The following is a 20,052-nucleotide window of genomic DNA, read 5'->3' as shown; positions in this document are numbered from 1 at the left end:
GCCTATTAAGGCCATTAATGAACTAATTAAACTGATTCTCAGGGCTGCCCGTCCAACCTTTAAGGTTGGTGGGCAGGTGAAGAGCCCAGGTGGCCTTCGCATTTTTCATGAAACCTCATCCACAGCCTGCACGACGGGGAGAAAATTCTCCCCCTGGAGTAATATTAGCACTGAATTTTTTTTCATTTTGTCCAGTGATGTTCAATGTTAATGCCAGTGAAATTTCCAAAGCAATGAAAGAGAGACAGGTTCCAAACAAACTGGGCCCACACTGTGAGTGCAATATATAACACAGAAGTAGTATTGTTAAAAGATATTGATAGTAGGTATGGCAAACAGGATTTTAAAGAACAATTAGTAAAGAGTGATTCCAAATTCCACAAGCAAAATCTTCTGTGGTTAAGATCATAGATTTTTGCTGCACATTTTATTTTACTTAAAATCCTGCTTTAGTCCTTCAAGTAGTACAGGATGTGAAACATATAAATGAGCAAGGATTTCTGAAGGCCTGTTGTTTATCTCCCATTGATTTGCACAGAAAATGGTAAAATATTGATATTACTGTCTAATGTATTCCATACTGCTCAGATCTCATGGGGCTGCAATAATTGCCATCTTGTAATACTGCTCAAATCAACACAACACCAGTTATTTTAGCAAGGTTTCAGCAGGAGATAATGTCCGTGGTATCTTCATCAGTTCCAGGATGTGAATTCCTGTTGAGGAAAGGTCACAGTGCCACCCCTCCAGCTGTCATGCAGCCTGTATTCTGCCATTTCCTAAATAGCTGGTTGCAAGACCAGCATGAAATGACTTTAATGATTGAAAATAAATAAAAAAGCTTTTCTGCATGCCTGAGCAATGGTTTAACATGTACAAGTGGATATCATGGTTTTAATTTGTTGAACCGCATTATATTTAACACTGCTTATGGTACAGGGGTTTTTCATGTGACATTTAGCTGTTCATAGAGCTGGTGATTTCCCTCATTAAAACTGATTACACACACAACAATCCTCATCTATTGGCAGCCAGATTTTATCAAGACCATATGGAGTGAGTAAAATATAAAACTTTTCATTTAATCTCAATTTAGTGAAATTAATTGGATAGCTCTCCCAGAACCGGCACAGGCAGGGTGGGTTGAATGGCCTCCTTCTGGGTTTGTATGATTCTATTTTTCAGACACAAAGCATCATGCAGACATTATGCAGAGATGCACAAATCTGGCGATCTGCCTGGATGTCACTTCTGCTTTCAGACCTTTGAAGGTGAATGCAGGTGCACAAACCTTTGAACGGCTTGATACTGACACTTTCCCTTTGCACAGCCCACAGATCTATCAGACATCAGAAATCCTTTCTCAAGATTATATGCCTTTTCACTGTGTTAGGCAGTGTACTGTGTTCGAGAAGCCCATTGCTGAATGCTATAGTGATGTTGAAATGTCAAACTCATTGACCTCAAACATATCCTTTCTGAGTCGATAGACCATCAAAATCAAATCACACCCTCCCCCCAATTCCCCCTGCACTACATAATGCTATGTAGGAGGTTGACTGGATGTATGAATCACTGATTTTTCACACTCTTGATCCAAATTACATCAGGGATCTTTCACACTGAATTGGCCTGTATTCCAATCAATTTTGAATGTGCTCAGTGCCTATTACACACTGGAATAATACAGTGACCTACACTTAATTTTGCAATATTTTATCCTCTGTGTTTACTACACTGGAATTATAACGTTCCGCAGTTAAAGATATCATAAAATCATAGGAAATTACAACACGGAAAGAGGCCATTCAGCCTGTTGTACTACTACTGGCTCTTTAAAAGAGCTGTCATGCTTACTCCCACATTCCCGCAGTTTGCTCCTATGTCGTCAAGTAACTGTACAACTTCCTTTTAATAACCTCATTTTCATGCAGAACTTACCTCTGGAACGTCAGAGAAATGACAAAGTCGGGTGACACTGTCACTTTCCAGTCACACTCCTTGCCGTGAGGGTAAGGCTCTGGATAAAAGGGAGATAAGATAATTCCCGTGGGTCCAGTCAGGTTCCCTCCACAGGGAGCTGGGAAAAATGAGAGAAAATTATGAATCAGGTTATCCTGAATTTAGGAAATAAAATTATTTAAAAAAAAAGAATCAATTTGCAGGGTTAAAAATAAAGCATTTCAAGAAATGATTCACAATACTCTTCTTTGGAGCAAAATCAGTGCGAAGATAGAGGTGTCTGACAGCTCCTGGCTAAATTGTGCTAGGATAATTTGTCCCTACTTTTAATCCTTGCCAACTCTCTCTGCCACACCTCTGAAAGACACACACCTCTTTGCTGGTATACAGTGAATTCCACAGGCACCAATTGCCTTCTAGTACCTTGTAACGCCTGCCAAAAACAAATGTTGGACCCATTGTCGGTACAAATCGAAGGCCTCATGTCTACCGTAGGCTGCTTTGCAAAACTGGTGAGCATCTGAGCGCACCGATCCCAGTGATGTGTCCCTCCACCACCTTTGCAGGGTGGGCATGAAATTGTTTCTGAAAAAACGTCCCATATCTTTGGAGGGGGGGGTTGGTTGGTTGGGGGCAGAGGGTGGGTGGTGCGGTTGGTGGTCAAGGACACCATGTTGGCTCAGAACCCACCTGTGGAGGCTACTTTCACCCACCTGAAGGCCAGTGCATCTTATCACACAAAGGTTTTTGGCCTCTGTGGCACACCAGGACCTAACTGAGCTAGGCCGGCAAGAATTTCCCTCACAAAGTGTGCACCTCTAGGGAGCAGGCAGAAATTCTGCCCTTTGCAACCTTCAGAACAGCAGAGGCCCAGCGCAAACGTATTCTAACCCTTTTCCGGTGCAATCCGCCATAGTGATAAATCGGTGAAAAATACCATGGAATTTCAGAGCCTTATTGTACTTGATTATATTTTTTGGACCTCCTTCTCCCTTACCAATGGCTGCCAAGATTTATGTGGTATGATGCTATTGATTCACATTCTACAGTTAGCACACGCTGAAATAACCCTCTTGCTGATAACTTCAATAGTCACCACAGCAGTTATCAGCTCTACATTACTATATTCCAGAAGCAACCCTGCCATTACAATAAAATGTCAGCACTACCTTTGTCCATCTTTTGCTTTGTGTACCTATTCTATCTGAAGTCTCCTTTCAAGATTAGAAATCCAGGATAAAACATTACTTGTCACAAAGAGGAGAGGTCTGTGGGCCTTCTTGATTTTTAATTTGTATGCTTTAGTAAATAATATTCCAGTCAGACCGATAACTCTTTGACCAAATGTGTTACATTTGTGGATAATACTCTTTACAGTTGGGGTTGAGGAATGTTCATTCACACAACTGACCTTTCCATTTCATTTTTCTTTAAAGTGGTTTTAATACAACTGCCAGTAAAACTGTCGCCATTCAGCAACTTAAGCAAGGGAAAAATCTGGGATATTAAAGCCAACGTGTGTGTGTGCGCATGTTCATGCGTGCGAGCGCGCATGCATGTTTGTGTGCGTTATGAGGAAAAGTTGACCAGGTTGGGCCTATACTCACTGAAGTTTAGAAGAATGAGAGGTGATCTTATTGAAACGAAGAAGATTCTGAGGGGGCTTAACAGGGTAGATGCTGAGATGACGTTTCCTCCCATGGAGGAATCTAGAACTAGGGGCCACAGTTTAAAGAGGAGTCTTCCACCTAAGAGATGAGGAGAAATGTATTCACTCAAGAGGGTTGTTAGTCTTTGGAATTCTCTTCCACGAAGAGCAGTGGAGGTTGGGTCATTGAATATTCAGGGCTGAGTTAGACAGATTTTTTATTGACAAGGGACTCAAGGGTTATGGGGAACAGGCAAGAAAGTAGAGTTAAGGCCACAATCAGATCAGCCATGGTCTTATTGTACGGCAGAGAAGGCTCAATGGGCTGAATGGCCTACATCTACTCCTATTTCTTATATTCTGCTGAAGGGAATGGACCTTAAATTCGGAGATTTTCTTGTTTAAGTGGTAAAGTATCAGCATAGTGGACCAGAATTTGGACACAAGTCAGTACACTAGCATTACATCCATTCCATGGTACACAGTAAATTCTGGTAGAAGATAAATCTTTTGCATCCCAGACATTAGCTTAAGTAGGCAGCCATTCAGTGAGGAGGCAAAAGGAATCTCTCTCCTGTTGTAAATAATCTTTGCTCCCAGGTATTCTTCCTGGGTGAGCTGAGACATAAGTGTTACTAGGCTATCCAATTGTGTCACCAAATTCTGGTCCACAATGCTGATACTTCAGTTGTGTGGCCACAACAACCATCAGATAGCAACCAGGAAGCTTAGTTCATTTTACAATCCTTCAGCTGGGGGTCACTGAGACCGACTGGAACATCTGTATTGCTGTCAAACTTGGAATCAGATAACTTGGCACAGGCTCGGAATCAATACAGAGACCTTTCTGGTCCGTAAGTCTCTGCTACTCATTGCTTCAATCAGCTGAGTCATAGGGGAGCAGCACAAGTTCTGATTAACCTTTATTTTAATCTAAATATTTAACCATGTGTGATTCCACTAATCTCAAAATGAAATTAGATTTAAAAGAATTAATTTTAAAAACAATTCAGTCTCATCTCTGGTGGTGACCCCCAGGCTGCATTTGCTGAGTACAATTTACTTATTAGTCTAACAGTAAAGGCCATGTTACATCATGTATAACACTGGCAAGTTATGGAGTGAAATACTGGTCAAGTGGCCAAGACAGGGATGTGTTTGTGCAGATTCCCATGCACAAATCAAACTGCTGTCCAAAGGCTTTGAGGCCTAATTGAATGGACCTATCAACAACAGCTTGGTGACCCCATGTCCCATTCACTATTGCTCCCATATACTTCCTATCTTCAATCCTTTTTTCACTGTCCTGGCAAGATTAGTGTCCAAGGCACTTGCAACAGAAGCACAGTTATGTGTTCAGGCAGCTAAGTGAAAATTATCCCTGGTTACTGTTTTGCTGGAAAGATTATAGCAACCTCAAATGTTCTATCCGTGTAAACAAGCCTGGTCCAGGAGAGCACTTTATTTTATGAAATCTTTGTGCTCTTGAAGATGAAGAATGATAATCTTGGTGAATGGAACACTTTCCATTTTGGGTACCCAGTATGAGTATAGTCTCAGGTATAGCATGTTAAATGTGGAGTAAAGTTCCTTTGACTATTCTCAATTTCATTAGAGCATCCTGTACTGCAGTGGTGCGATACTTTTCTACCTGGCACATCAGACATCAGTGAGAAACCTAATTTTGTGTCTCAGACAAATTCTACTAACTTAGACAGGTTGAGATACATTTGAATGACAACTGAATGAGGTGCGGAATAAGTCATTTTGGAATATCAACAAATCATTTATATTACATGTATACTTTTTTGAAAAAAGATCAATTTAAGTTATCTCAAATTCTGCAAAAATATCAAAATCAATTTAGGTTATCTATGTATATTTTAGATATGCCACTACTCTGCTCATATCGAGGAAGGAGGAAGCCATTCAATCACATTCTTAACTGCTTATCTTCAAATCATTTTAAGATATCTCAAAATATAATCAGTACACATTGGAACATGTAAAGGCATCTATAAATTACTTTTCCACGTCTCAAAATAACATTAAGCTATCTCCCAATGATAATTTTACTTGTCAAATATCTCAGTGAGCTCATTTATTACATACAAGGGTATGCAATCATCATTCAAATTCAATCAACATGAGCAGATCTATGGTGTTTGACAATTTAACCTGACATAGCCATGCAGGTAACTTGACAAGCAATTGCCATTTCCTAAAGATTACAGATTCTTACAGACAGCAAGGGACACTGTCTGTTTGTCTCTAATCACTGGTTTCAATTTCAGTCCAGAGTCATTGGATGAAAGGCCCTTCCCACCTGGTCGCTGCAAATATCAACTAAAATGAGCCTGAGCAATCCCCAGCCATATTCTATGAGTCCATGGCACAGAACTCCTCATAACTTTGCATTAAGTGCCACTAAATTGTCAGCCTCACCCGAAGAGCTCCCTGAAAAAGGATGGACTGGATGAGAAAGTGTCACAGTGGTGTAATAATGGCACTCCTCTAGGTTAATGCACATTGTTGTGGGCATCAGTGAGAGTGCTCCATAATAAGGACATAAGGAATAGGAACAGGAGTAGGCCATTTAACCCAGTGAGCCTGCTCCACCGCCCAATAAGATCATGGCTGATCTGATTGTGGCCTTAACTCCACTTTACTACCTGCCCGCCTTTATCCTTGACTCCATTATAGATCAAAAATTCTTCACACTCAATCTTGAAAATATTCAATGACACAGCCTTGACTGCTCTCTGGGGAAGAGAATGGATCTTTTTTTTTTATTCATTTCCGGGATGTGCTGTCGCTGGCTAGGCCAGCATTTATTGCCCATCCCTAATTGCCCTTGAGAATGTGGTGGTGAGCTGCCTTCTTGAACTGCTGCAGTCCATGTGGTGTAGGTACAACCACAGTGCTGTTAGGAAGGGTGTTTCAGGTTTTGACCCCGTGACAGTGAACAAATGGCAATATATTTCCAAGTCAGGATGGTGAGTGGCTTAGAGGGGAACTTATAGGTGGTGGTGTTCCCATCTATCTGCTGCCATTGTCCTTCGAGATGGTAGCGGTCGTGGATTTGGGAGATGTTGCCTAAGAAGCCTTAGTGAATTTCTGCAGTGCATCTTGTAGATGGTACATGCTGCTGCTACTGTCCATTGGTGATGAAGGGAGTGAATGTTTGTGGATGGAGTGCCAATCAAGGGGGCTGCTTTGTCCGGGATGGTGTCAAGCTTTTTGAGTGTTGTTGGAGCTGCACTCATCCAGGCAAGTGGGGAGTATTCCATCACCCTCCTGAATTGTACCTTGTAGATGGTGGACAAGCTTTGGGGAGTCAGGGGGTGAGTTACTCATCACACGATTCCTAGCCTCTGACCTGCTTCTGTAGCCACTGTGTTTATATGGCTAATCCAGTTCAGTCTCTGGTCAATGGCAACCCCCAGGATGTTGATAGTGGGGGATTCAGTGATGGTAATGCCATTGAATGTCATGTATTCCTGACTGCCCTATGCTTGATGCTGACCATTGGTGCAGTTAGATAAATTTCTAAACTATAACAACTGAAAGCCAATTTACATTTTGACTACTGGAAAAGCAACATGTGGTGCATAGGCTAAGAAGCTGATTGTACACACATATGGAGCAAATGGGAGGAAAGATCTTGAAACAGTCTCTATCGTGAGGGACAAAGTATTTGGCAAACTAATGGGACTAAAGGCAGGCAAATTTCCAGGACCTGATGGCCTGTATCCAAGGGTTTTAAAGGAAGTGGCTGCAGAGATAGTGGAGGCATTGGTCAAAATATCCCAGAACTCACTGGATTCCAAGAGGGTCCCAGCAGATTGGAAAATAGCTAATGTGTTCAAGAAAGGAGAGAGACAAAAAGCAGTAAACTATAGGCCAGTCAGCTTAACATCTGTCATTAGGAAAATGCTAGAGTCCATTATTAAGGAAAAAATAGCAGGACATTTAGAAAAGCTTAACACAATCAAACAGAGTCAACATAGTTTTGTGAAAGGGAAATCATGTTTGACAAATTTGCTAGAGTTCTTTGAGGATATAACGAGCAGAGTTGATAAAGGGGAACCGGTTCATGTAGAATATTAGGATTTCCAGAAGGCATTCGATAAGGTGCCACATAAAAGGTTATTGCACAAAATAGGAGCTCATGGCCTTGGGGGTAATGTATTATCAAGGATTGAGGATTGGTTAACACACAGAAGGTAGAGAGTCGGGATTAATGGGTCTTTTTCAGGTTGGAAAGACGCAACTAGTGGAGTGCCACAAGGATCAGTCCTAGGGCCTCAATTATTTACTATTTATATTAATGACTTGGAGGAGGGAGCAGAGTGTAATGTATCCAAATTTACTGACAATACAAAAATAGGTGGGAAGGCATGTTGCGATGAGGACATAAGGAATCTACAAGCGGATATAGGTAGGTTGAGTGAGTGGACAAAAACTTGGCAGACGGAGTTTATTGTAGAAAATTGTGAAGTCATGCACTTTGGTAGGAAGAATCAAAAGGCAGACTATTATTTAAATAAGAGAGACTTCAAAAAATTGCAGCAGAGAGGGATCTGCATGTTCTTGTGCCTGAAACACAAAAAGTTAGCATGCAGTTACAGCAAGTAATTAAGAAGGCAAATGGAATTTTGGTCTGTATTGCTAGGGGGTCGGAGTTTTAAAATAGGGAAGTCTCGTTACAACTGTACAGGGTGTTGGTGAGGCCGCATCTGGAGTACTGTGCACAGTTTTGGTCCCCGTATTTAAGAAAGGACAAACTGGCATTGGAGGCAGTTTAAAAGAGATTCACTAGGCTGATTCCAGGGATGTAGGGGTTGACTTATCAAGAACGGCTAAACAGGTTAGTCCCTTATTCATTAGGGTTTAGAAGAATGAGGGGTGATCTTATTGAAATGTACAAGATTTATAGGTATACATAGGATATGCTTTCAATGGGTATGACGATCACAAACCATCTTTTTTACTTCTACCAAATGTCTATGATATTTAGCAGTTAAAGATAATACGAGGCGTTTTTCAGTGCCTTCTGCAGCAGAGGCAACATTAGTCTCAGTTTTCAAGTTTCAAAGTAACTTTTTTTTCAAAAGCGGTTCACTTGACAGGGTAATGTTGAAGATGTTTCCACTAGTGAGGGGATCTCAAACTAGTTACAAAGTAAGGGGACACTCATTTAAAACTGAGATGCAAAGGAATTTCTTCTCTCAGAGGATAGTGAATGTCTGGAATTCTCACCCCCAAGAGTTTTGGAGGCCAAAACACTCAAAGTATTTAAAGAGGAGGTAGATAGATTTTTGAAATATCGGGGAGTTGAGGGCTGTGAGGAGCTGGCATGAAAGAGTAGTAGAGGCCTGGGGCAGATCGACCATGATTATATTGAATGGCGGGGCAGGCTTGAGGGGCCGAATGGCCTACTCCTGCTCCTATTTCTTATGTTCTTATGTGCACAGCAGCATCCAAGGCAGCTATTTATCTCAGTGTGGTCTTGTTCTAAAATATAGATTCAAATCTCTCCTCGATGATTAAAAAGAATGAACCAGATGTTGCAGCAAATCAGGTAAAGGAGTGAAAGAACCAAAGCTGCAGGTCATGGAGGTCAACTGAAGAAAAAAGTTACTTTGAAACTTGAAAACTGTGACTGATGTTGCTTCTGCTGCAGAAAGCGCTGGAAAAGGCCTTCTTTAACTGCTAAATTTCATAGATATTTGGTAGAAGTAAAAAAGCTGGTTTGTGATTGTCATACCCACTGAAGGTGTGTCCTATTCATACCTTTAAACATGGACTGCATTCAGTATATAATTTTCTGGAACTATCTTTTATTTAAAATTGGATATTAAGAAGATGGCTAAGGTGGTGGCCAAAGATCAGGTGACTTCAGCAATTTCTGCCTTGCGCCTTAAGAAAGTGCCTGATTGAATAGCCATGGCTGTGGGCCTCCCCACTGAATGGACATACCCAGATGGAATTCATCTGTGGAATTTACACCTGCTATTATTTGTGCTTTATCCAAAACTCAAAACCAATGGAATTCAAGACTTCATGCCTCCAAGTTCAAAACTTAACAAAGAAAGCTGCAGAAGCCAGTTTCATAAATGGTTGTGAACAGACAAACACCCCACTCCCAACACCATCCATTTTCCATTGTATAGCAATGGCTTCTAGCTTTAATCCACTCTGGGTGAACAATAGCCATTAATCATGTGACCAAAACAGCCTTCTGCTCACAAATTTTTTTATCACAAGAACCAGGGAGAAACCAGTCAGTTGATGCAGAACATCAGCTGTGTAAACAACAGCAGCAGAAAAGGCAGTGAAATCTATGCCTTTAAAACCTGAAGACTGCCACCAGAACAGAAATGTAACCTCCTGGTTAGAAAACCACAAGTAACCAATTTTGGTATCTGTTGAAAATGCCAGTTCTTCAAGGGAGTTCTGCAACAAAGCTGATATAGGACCCCGGCTATTGAAACTGCCTAGGCTACCCTTTCGGAGTGAAACACCTTTTTTCAGTGGGTCCGCAATGGCTGTTTTTCCTACAATGAGCCAAACACAGGAACAATGAACTATTCCTTTGTCTACAAATCTTAAAAGTGCACTATCACCTTGACATGTATCTTTCTCGAGTATGTGTGTTTAAGTGAGTGATGTCATGTTTAGACATGTGGAGTCAATGCACGAGTAAATAATCATCTTTATTTAAACTCGTGAAAGCCGGCCGCTGCTTCTTTAAAAATTGACCACACGCTCAGGGAGAAACATACCCATCTTTCTTTCCAAAAGTATGCTGAATGTGGACACTAAGGAAAATGAGACAAGGGTCTCACGTCTCTCCCGTCCCTGTTTGTAATAGTAATAAACATAACAACATGTAGCAATAGAGTAGATAAGACTGTCAGAGTGGTGAAAGCCTAAGCATAGATGTTTACACAGGTTTGGAAGCAACAAATATTGAATATGGAAAGAGCTTTATATGGAACTTGCAATAACGATAAAGACAAGAAAATGACTTTCTTTTGTATTTAATTGTGCCTAGTGTAGTCACCCATATTATAATCCTCTGAGTTTCCTATCACAGAGATAGGAACACAAGAATTCAGCCCATCCAGCCTGTTCCACCATTTAATTTGATTGTGGCTCATCTGTTTGTTAACTCCACTTACCACTAAACCATTAATCAATATCTCTAGATAGCCTCACTGAACAAAAAAACTATCAAGTGTAGTCTTGCAAATTTTAACTACCGAGCATCTTCAGCTTTTTCGGGAATGCTGTCCCTGATTTATTTGTGTGAAAATGAAGATATTGCAAGTATTTGGTGAGATAGTCTAGTGTTGCCTTTTTTTTCTATATGTAATCAAGGACTATGATAGCAATTCACATCTTGAGCTATCAAACTGAAAATGTGAGCTAACTACGATTTTAGGAAATTGGATTAACCTAAAATCATTCAGGATTATATACGGGCTGGAAATTTAGCCCTTGCTGGTAGGCGGTGGGGGGGGGGGGGGGTGGATGGAGGTGGGTGGGCGCATAATTTCTCAACACCTTCCTACCCCAGGCCATTTTCCCAGAAGCAGGATGTGGGTGGGTGCTATTCCAGGGGTATTCCAGTCAGCCTCCAGATTCTGGAGGTTGCGGGTGACACTTTAGCTCCCATGACAGACTGAGGATTCAATGCTTCAGGCAGACTTAGATGCTATCCCTGCCTGTCTGGGTGCAGCAGCAGCCAAAAGGCAGCTATCTGGTGGGGCTCCCCCCAACAGTACTGACCCGGCTACAAAGGCCATTTTTAATTTAATGTTTGAAATGTTTGGAGAGAGGGCATCTCCAAACTGAAGCACCCTCTCCCTCACTTAACTGTCATGGCATCAGGCTGCTGCTTTCAAGCTGGAAGGCCTCTGATTGGCCTGCCAAATGGCCTTCCACTTTGGGAGTCTGCTTGCCATCCTTAATTGTATAACGAGCCTGTCATCTGGCCATTAATTGGCTGCTCTAGGGAAAATCACTTTGGGTGACAGTTCCCCACAGAGTGCAGGATTCTGACCCCCATTTGAGTTTGACGTTGAGATTCAAAAGCCCACAGGGAAAATCAGCGCAAAACAGAGCAGCGCAGCTCTCTAAAGAATGCATTAGGACAACGGGGTGAAATTTTACGGCCCTCTTGTGGCGGGGATGTGGCCGTAAAATGTGGCAAGCCATTCAAAACTCCATTGACTTTGGCAGGAATGGAAGATCCCGCCGGCAGGAATTCCGCCCTTAGAAAACTCAAGACATAGTTCACATGATACAGCAGACGTGAGCCTGTCAGAAAGGCAGTGCAACAGCGGACGCCATCCAGTCTGCCGACCAAACTGTAAGTCCGTAGAGTAATAGTCCTGCCCACTCTGATCTATGCCAGCAAGGCATGGACTGTGTACTAGAGTCCTGTCAAGAAGCTCGACCACTTTCACTTGAGCTGCCTTCGGAAACTTCTGGAAATCAAATGGCAGGACAAAATACCAGAAACTGAGGTGCTCACCCGAGCCGGGATACCAAGTATCCACATCATTTTGAGGCAGTCACAACTGAGCTGGGCTGGTCATGTAGCCAGAATGCTTCTCATTCACTCACCAAAGCAAATCTTCTATGCACAGCTCAAGTCTGGGCTGTGCTCTCATGGCAGTCAAAGGAAGCACTGCAAGAATATTCTGAAGACTTCACTTAAGAGTTTTGATAACGACTTAGAGTCCTGGGAGAAGCTTATCCAAGATCGGTGCAGCGGCGCAACTAAATAAAAAGCATTGCGGCCTCCTTCGAAAGCAAGTGCATATCAGAGGCAGAGAGAAAATTCAAGGGGTGGGAATCCTGAGCCAGCAACTCATCCAAAACTCAACTGTCCACGGTGTCCAGTCCTATTTGCAGCAGAACCTTCCGCTGCAGATCGGCCTTAGCAGTCACTTACAAACTCACCAGAACACTACCAAAAACTCCAGATAATAAGCATGGTCATTGTCACATTCTTTTCTTTCATGCAAATGTACCAATCATACACAAGGATTGGTGAAACAATAATGTGGGTTCTTTATTTGAAGATAAGACCAAATACTGACAGAATTAACTGGGAGGTAAAGTATAGCATATCTGCTCTCGACTGCTGCTGTTTGTCAGCTGAATGCAAGTATGCAAGTCATTGGGCTGATACACCGCATCCTGTTGAGGTGGTAGTGATTGACGGCAGCTTAAATACACTCCCTTAAAGGTGTATGTACTTCATATTACAACAGTCAGCTTTGTCTCGAAAGACAAACAAGACATGTGTGTCAGTCATGTTTGTGGTACTGATTTAAAGTAAAATTGTTTTCCTGCTTGAAGTAATGTGCCTGTTAATTAGTGTTTGAATTGTGTTGATTTTGGTTTGTCTGCTACAGTAAAAGTTTAAAGAAGTGAAATCTTGCTCATCAGTTTCTTCCATTGGGTTGTCTGGGAAACATACTTTCTTTTAAAGTTATCTGTCTCAATGTGGATCATCACAAGGCCAAGATAAAATTTGTAAGTCAGTAGCCAAAATACTTGTGATTATACATGTAAAAATAGTAAACAGTTTGAGAAGGAACTGAAAAGATCTAAACTGAAGGTAATTCCAGTCAGCAACTAATATCTTGGGTTTGTTGCCAACACAGGTGATTCAAGCAGGAAATTGAAACACAAAGAGCTATTCAAATTCCCAGGTGAACTGGGAACATGATGCAAGTTTTTACAAATTGATAGGTTCAAGTAAATTGGTGATGATATGAGAAATTAAGCCTGGTAATAAACCTGGAAAGAAGGAAATCTGCATCCACTCCAGATATCTGAAAAGAGTGAGAAGTTGTGCCATGCCTATGTTTGAGAAGCATTCTCCAATTTAAGACAAGCTAAAACATTGTGTTTTGCACTGTAAAAGATAGATGAATGAAACTCTTGGATGAAAAGTGCTCCAGTTTTACAAACTCCATACAACAGATAAGGTGACTCCATAGGTCCTTTCATACACCCGACATAGCAGAATTTCAGCACAGTCTGAATTGACCAGAGGTGAAACCCATCACAAATACAACATTAATGTACCATGGTGCCCTTACAGTTGAGGAATCCTGTAGTAATCACAATAGAAAACTCAGATTTCTTGGAAAAAATGTCACGGCCAGGATCTCAAATTCCACATTAACAAAACTCAGAAATTTCATTCTTGCAAAACCAATTCGGCTGAAACCAGATCCACAACAGTTTCAGTGATAACGAAGCACATAAATATCACAGGAATTCAATGATTCATTAAGCTTGTTGCTTATATCATACTACGTTTTTGTGAAGTTCAAGTGATTTGTGCAAACTGCTGAGTCAACTGACATTTAAGGATGCAGAATGGTGTTAGATCAAAGCCTACAATCAAGAACCTGACCAAGACAGCAGCTAGCATCAGCTGATCTAGCGTTGAAGTTCGACCATCTGCAAGCAAAAACCTCTTTCTTTCTCTGCCAAGCAGTCCCTTCTGTCCAAGGCTGACTTGTTTCCACTCCGGGGTTGTGGGTCTTGAGGTAACTGAAATGCTGGATCCACAAACACTGCCACAGGTAGGGCAGGTAGTGTTTGATGACACAGGTGGGCAGGGTGCTCACATTTCGGGACACTTCTTCCCCTGTTTGCACTTGGCCTCCACCTGGGTCTGTGGAAGCGTTCGAAATGGTTCGCACCTTTGAGGATGCTTCTTTTTCAGTTTGGGCAGTTTCGAGCAAGAGATTCCCCAAAATTAGTGAGGATGTTGTATTTTTTCAGGAAGGCTTCGAGGATGCCCCTGAAATGTTTCCTCTGCCTTCATAACTACCTGCCGTGATGAAGCTCAGAGAAGACAGCTTGTTTTGGGAGTCTTGCGTCAGGCATGCAGATGATGTGGTCCGCTGATTAACCATAACCAATGCCTCGATACTGGGGGCATTGTCCTGTGAGAGGACACCGAACTTGGAGCGCCTATCCTGCCACTGAATTTGCAGCATTTTGTGGAGGTATCGCTGGTGATATTTCTCCAGGGATTTAAGGTGTCTGCCTAAGTTGTCCATGTCTCTGACACATACAGGAGGGCAGGTAGCACTGCAGCCTTGTAGACGATGAACTTGGTGCCAGGTTTGAGGTCTTAATCATCAAACACTCCTTTCCTCAGACGGCCAAAGGCTGCGCTGGCACACTGGAGGTGATGCTGAGTTTCATCATCAATGTCTTCCTTCACTGAGAGGAAGCTCCCAAGGTATGAGAAATGATCAATGTTGTCCAAGGGATTGCCATGGATCTTGATAGTCAGACGGCAGTGTTGCACAACGGAACAGGCTGATAGAGGACTTTTGTCCTCCTGATCTTTAGCCTAAGGCCCATTCTTCATACGCCTCTCCATGAATGCTTCGACAATAGTCTGGAACTCAGCCTCTGAGTGTGTGCATACACAAGCATCGTCAACATACTGCAGCTCAATGAAAAGAGGTTGGGCTGATCTTGGTTCTGGAATGGAGATGTTGTAGATTGAGTAGGTTCCCACTTGTCCTGTAAAGTAGCTCCACTCCAGTGGACAGCTTCATGGAGACGAAGTGGAGTGAAGCAGCAAGGAAGATGGAAACGAGCATTGGTGCAGCCTTGTTTGACCTCAGTTTGCGCTTTTATAGGGCCTGTGGCAGATCCGTTGGTAAGGATCACAGCTTGCGTGTCATCTTGCAGCAGGTGAAGGATGATGATGAATTTGAGGAGGACATTCCACAGTCCCTCCCAGTTGATAAAGTTGAAGGCCTTTGTGAGGTCAAAGAAGGCCATGGATAGAGGTTTCTGCTGCTTTCTGTATTTTTCATGGACTTGTCTTGCTGTGAAGATCATACCCATTGAGCCTCGATGACCAGAATCTGCATTGTGACTCTGGTAGGAGAAGACAATTGAGAAGGACTCTTGTGATGACAGTGCCAGACAGCAGAAATATACCCCTCTATAGTTACCGCAGTTGGCCGATCTTCAAAAAAGAAGCAAAACCCATGTGCAAGTGAACATGTCGGAAGCTGCCCACAGTAGCACTGTTAAAATTAGCATCCAGTGTATGTAGAGCACTTAGAAACACTAGAACCAGTTATGCCTGGATTGAAATAGAGCCACTATTAGTACTAGTTGGGCTCCATCAATATACTTGTGGCAGGCCAGTGACCGTAAATACAGATCATAAGCTCTTGGAAATTATATGAAAAAGTAAGAAACGACTTCATAACACTCCAAAAAGCTATAAAGGAGGTTAATGAGACTTCAGCTATCTGACATACAGGTTGTTTATCAGCATGAAAACAGATGCAACTTGCCGATAATTTAAGCAGAACATATTTGTTTTGTAGATCCAAGGACAAGCTACAGTAAAAATCAGTGACAGTGAAGATGACAGAAAACCTGCTTACTGTCAAGCATTGGATGTGGAATATTGAGTCATATAATGCAAGAAATGAAAGGCTTCAAATTCTCAAGAACTTATCTTGAATGATCGGCTACATAGCAAGGAACAATAACCAGCTCAATTATTCCATTTTTTTTATTTTATAAGTGATCTTAATATCTAGCATGACATTGAGTTTAGCGGAAGATGAGTAGTCATACTGTATGCAATGAGAAAGGGCATGGCATAGCAATCTATTCTTCCCACGTTGGTTATGATATAGTTCATGCCTTTCTTCCAACATTTTTGTCTTGTGTTTAACTTCAGATCACATCTCCAATGAAACAAAACCTGTGCTGTTATGTATGGAACAACATTGTTGTGTGAGATTCAAGCACATGGATTGCACAAAGGTTATAAAACAGGATCCTTTATTCTGCTAGCATCAAATCTTTGTAAACATCAATGGAAAAGTTTAACTCGAAGAAACAAACTATTACAGAGGCCATTCACAACTGGCACTCCAGATTCACCTGGAGACTGTCAACAGCTTAACTCCTGATACCTAAATAGACACTACTGTTTGTTTAACTATAGTTTATATCTGATATATTTCTAAAATGATGGAGCATGCCCTCTAGGCATGTTTGATCCTAATATTCTGTTTCAAGTCTATTCCAGGGGACTGCAATCAACTGTATCAACTTGACATACTTTGGCAGAATACAGCTAATTCAGCAGAGAACAAAAAACAATAGACCTTTGGTTTTACAATGGTCAAATAATTTGCCAACTCTGTTGTTAGGAAAGCTCGTGAGTTTGTTGATAATTAAAGTGCAATTCAATAATAATTAAAGATTACCAATCTCAATTTTGGCAAAATGGTTACTTCCAGTGTAGAGCAAAGGATTGTTTGATATCAATTTTGTATTTCAAACTTGTGATTTTATTTGATAGTGTGACTTGCAAGCAGGTTTATGTATATTTTTGGTTTTTTTTGGTGTTTTCTCACAGGTCTCCTTGAAGAACATATATTCATACACTTCTTTGAAAACTGAGGCAAATGACTCATTTGTTATTCCTGCCATCCCTGTACCTTCCAAGAGACAATTCCCTTTTCAGCAACCTTTACATTTAAGCAGCTGCCCCATTCATTTCAATGAAGCTAAATTCCTGATCAGCACGCCGCATTCAGAGGTTTAAGATAATATGTCCACATTTGTCCTGCAGCAACACATTTTAGCACAGTCCTGGCACAAAGTCTTCTGAACGTGTTAATCTCCTATTCTTAAAATGTTAGGTTAACAAACTATCATGCTTTAATGACAAACTATCATGCTTTAATAGTTCAGATAGCAGTGTCAATTAGATTTTAAGTCTACTCTGTCCACCAAGTAAATAATAAAGCTGATTTTATCAGTGCAAAGGAATGCAATTACATATAGGCAAAGTCTACGATGGGTTTGTTGAAGGATAGATTTTCCTGTGGGCTAAATTAAAATTTTCATACACACAGGTTGATGTTCGCACAGAGCTAATTCACTAGTCTGTTGAAAAAACTGAAATGTGTCATTGAGTTTTATCTATCCAGTTTTTCAGGGACATTGTAAAGATAGTTGGGGACTGCATTTTTATGAGGGGCTGTCATACCTAGCAGGTGGATCTTGCCCATCATTGACTGGGAATTATATGTGCGGTGAGGAAGAGAATAACAATGCAGACTTTTCAAGCTTCCCGAAGAATACAGGGTAGGTGTCTCTCAAAGCAGGTGGGAGGCACTTGGAGCCAGTGACAGCTCAACCCAGCCCAGCCCCCCCAACATACACAGGCTCCTGCCGCCACATGACTGAAGTAAGCCACATGTGATTCAATTTTCCACTATTATTTTGATTATTATTAATTTTTGTACATGGGAAGGCCTCAATTTTCCTGGGATTGTGTGCATCTCCTTCTATGATATTGGGGTAACTGTAGAGAGGGCAATTTTGCAAGGCAATATATTTTAGAAGCAATACATCTTCCATATAGGCAGAAAGGTTTTGCATTCTTTTGAACAACATTCTCCCTCTTAATTGTTCCCTACAAGCTCTCAAACAACATCCAAGCTCTCCTCCTTTAGAATCATAGAATTTTTTCAGCACAGGAGGCCATTTGGCCCATCATGCCCATGCTGGTTCTCTGCAAGAGCTACTCACCATTTCCCCGTAGCCCTGCAAATCTTTCATTTTCAGATAATGATCCAATTCCCTTTTGAAAGCCAGAATTGAAAGCCCCACCTCAGGTAACACATTCCAGGTTCTAACTACTTGCTGCAGAAAAAAGGTTTTCCTCATGTTGCCATTGCTTCTTTTGCTAATTACCTTAAATCGGTGTCCTCTGGTTCCCAATCCTTCTACCAATGGGAACAGTTTCTCTCTATCTGCTCTGTCCAGTCTATCAAATCTCCTCTCAAACTTCTCTTCTCCAATGAGAACAGACCCAGCTTTTCCAAATTATCTACATACCTGAAGTCCCTCATCCCTAGATCCATTTTCTGTGAACATTTTCTGCACCCTCTCCAGTGCCTTTACATCCTTCCTAAAGTGTGGTGCCCAGAACTGGACGCAATACTCCAGTTGAGGCCGAGCCAGGGTTTTATACAGCTTCATCATATCTTCCTTGCTTTTGTACTCTATGGCTGTATTTATAAAGCTCAGGATGCTCTATGCTTTATTAACTGCTCTCTCAACCAACATGTCCTGTCACCTTCAATGATTTGTGCACCTATACCCCCAGGTCTCTCTGCTCCTACACCAACCTTGGAATTGTACCCTTTATTTTTATTGCCTCTCCAGGTTCTTCCTGACAAAATGGATCACTTCATACTTCTCTATATTAAATTTCATCTGTCACTTGTCTGCCCATTCTACCAACCTGTTTATGTCCTTCTGAAGTTTAACACTATCCTCCTCATAGTTCACAATACTTCCAAGTTTTGTGTCGTCTGCAAGTTTTGAAATTGTCCTAGGGCATTAATATTTATCAGGAAGAGCAAGGGTACCCCTGGGGAGCTCAACTCTAAACGTTGCTCTAGTCCAAACACCAACCGTTTACCATGACTCTGTTTCCTACCACTCAGCCAATTTTGTATCAAGCTGCTACTGTCTCTTGTATCCCATGAGCTATAACTATTCTCACAAGACTGCTGTGTGGTACTTTATTAAATGCCTTTTGGAAGTTCATGTCTATTTGGAAACCACAAACTTCTGTTTTAGAGGAGAAAGTGCTACCCATTGAACCATAGCTGACACTGATAGAATGGCGCTATGGAAGGATTTCAACACAAAGAAAAACATTCTAATTTGGATGCACTGAGAATTAATGCAGATGAGCAAGAACAGGAGCTATGGATAACTGGAAGGATGTGGGAAAGAATAAGGACAGTAGGATAAGTTGCAGTTTTAGTGGGTGCAGAATGGGAGGCCAGCCAGGAGACCATTGTTTGGAGTGCAAGTTTGGAGGTCAGAAAGGCACTGTTGAGAGTTTCAGTGGCAGATAGGCTGAAGTAGGGGCAGAGATAATCAATGTTACAGAGGTAAAAACCGGCAGTCTTTGTTACATTGGGATGTAGGTTTTGAGGTTCAGCTCAGGGTCAAGTTGGACATGAGGTTGCAAATAGTCTGGTTCAACATGAGACAGTGGTCAGAGATGGATGGAATCGGTGGCGAGGCTACAATGCTCTTAGTGGGAGCTGTAGGCGGTGGCTCTGGTTTTCCAAATGTTTAGTTGGAAGAAACTGCAGCTCTTACAGGACTGGAAATTAGACAAGTGTGACCACACAGAGGAAGTCAAGAAAAGTGGTAGTGATATGAATCGGGGTGTCATCGGCACACAGGTGAAAACTAATTTCATGTTTGTAAATGACGCTGTCAAAGAGCAACAAGTCAATGAGGATGAGGAGGTAGCCAAAGATGGGTGATTGGGATACTTCCAGGATGACAGTCGGGAGTGAAATCAGAAGCCATTG

At 41.7% G+C, this 20,052-nt stretch overlaps 1 protein-coding gene across 1 annotated transcript in view; it reads right to left on the bottom strand.

Moving 5' to 3' along the window:
• csmd2 (CUB and Sushi multiple domains 2) overlaps positions 1 to 20,052 on the bottom strand; it is a 1,856,113-nt gene that overhangs the window by 328,645 nt on the left and 1,507,416 nt on the right. The window contains exon 29 of the mRNA XM_078566065.1: positions 1,942 to 2,080. Coding sequence (XP_078422191.1) covers positions 1,942 to 2,080 — 139 coding nt within the window. The remainder of the gene's footprint in view (positions 1 to 1,941; positions 2,081 to 20,052) is intronic.

Source organism: Cetorhinus maximus, chromosome 21, assembly GCF_964194155.1.
Source record: "Cetorhinus maximus chromosome 21, sCetMax3.hap1.1, whole genome shotgun sequence".
Taxonomy (NCBI): Eukaryota; Metazoa; Chordata; class Chondrichthyes; order Lamniformes; family Cetorhinidae; genus Cetorhinus; species Cetorhinus maximus.
This window is presented reverse-complemented; position numbering and strand designations above follow the sequence as displayed.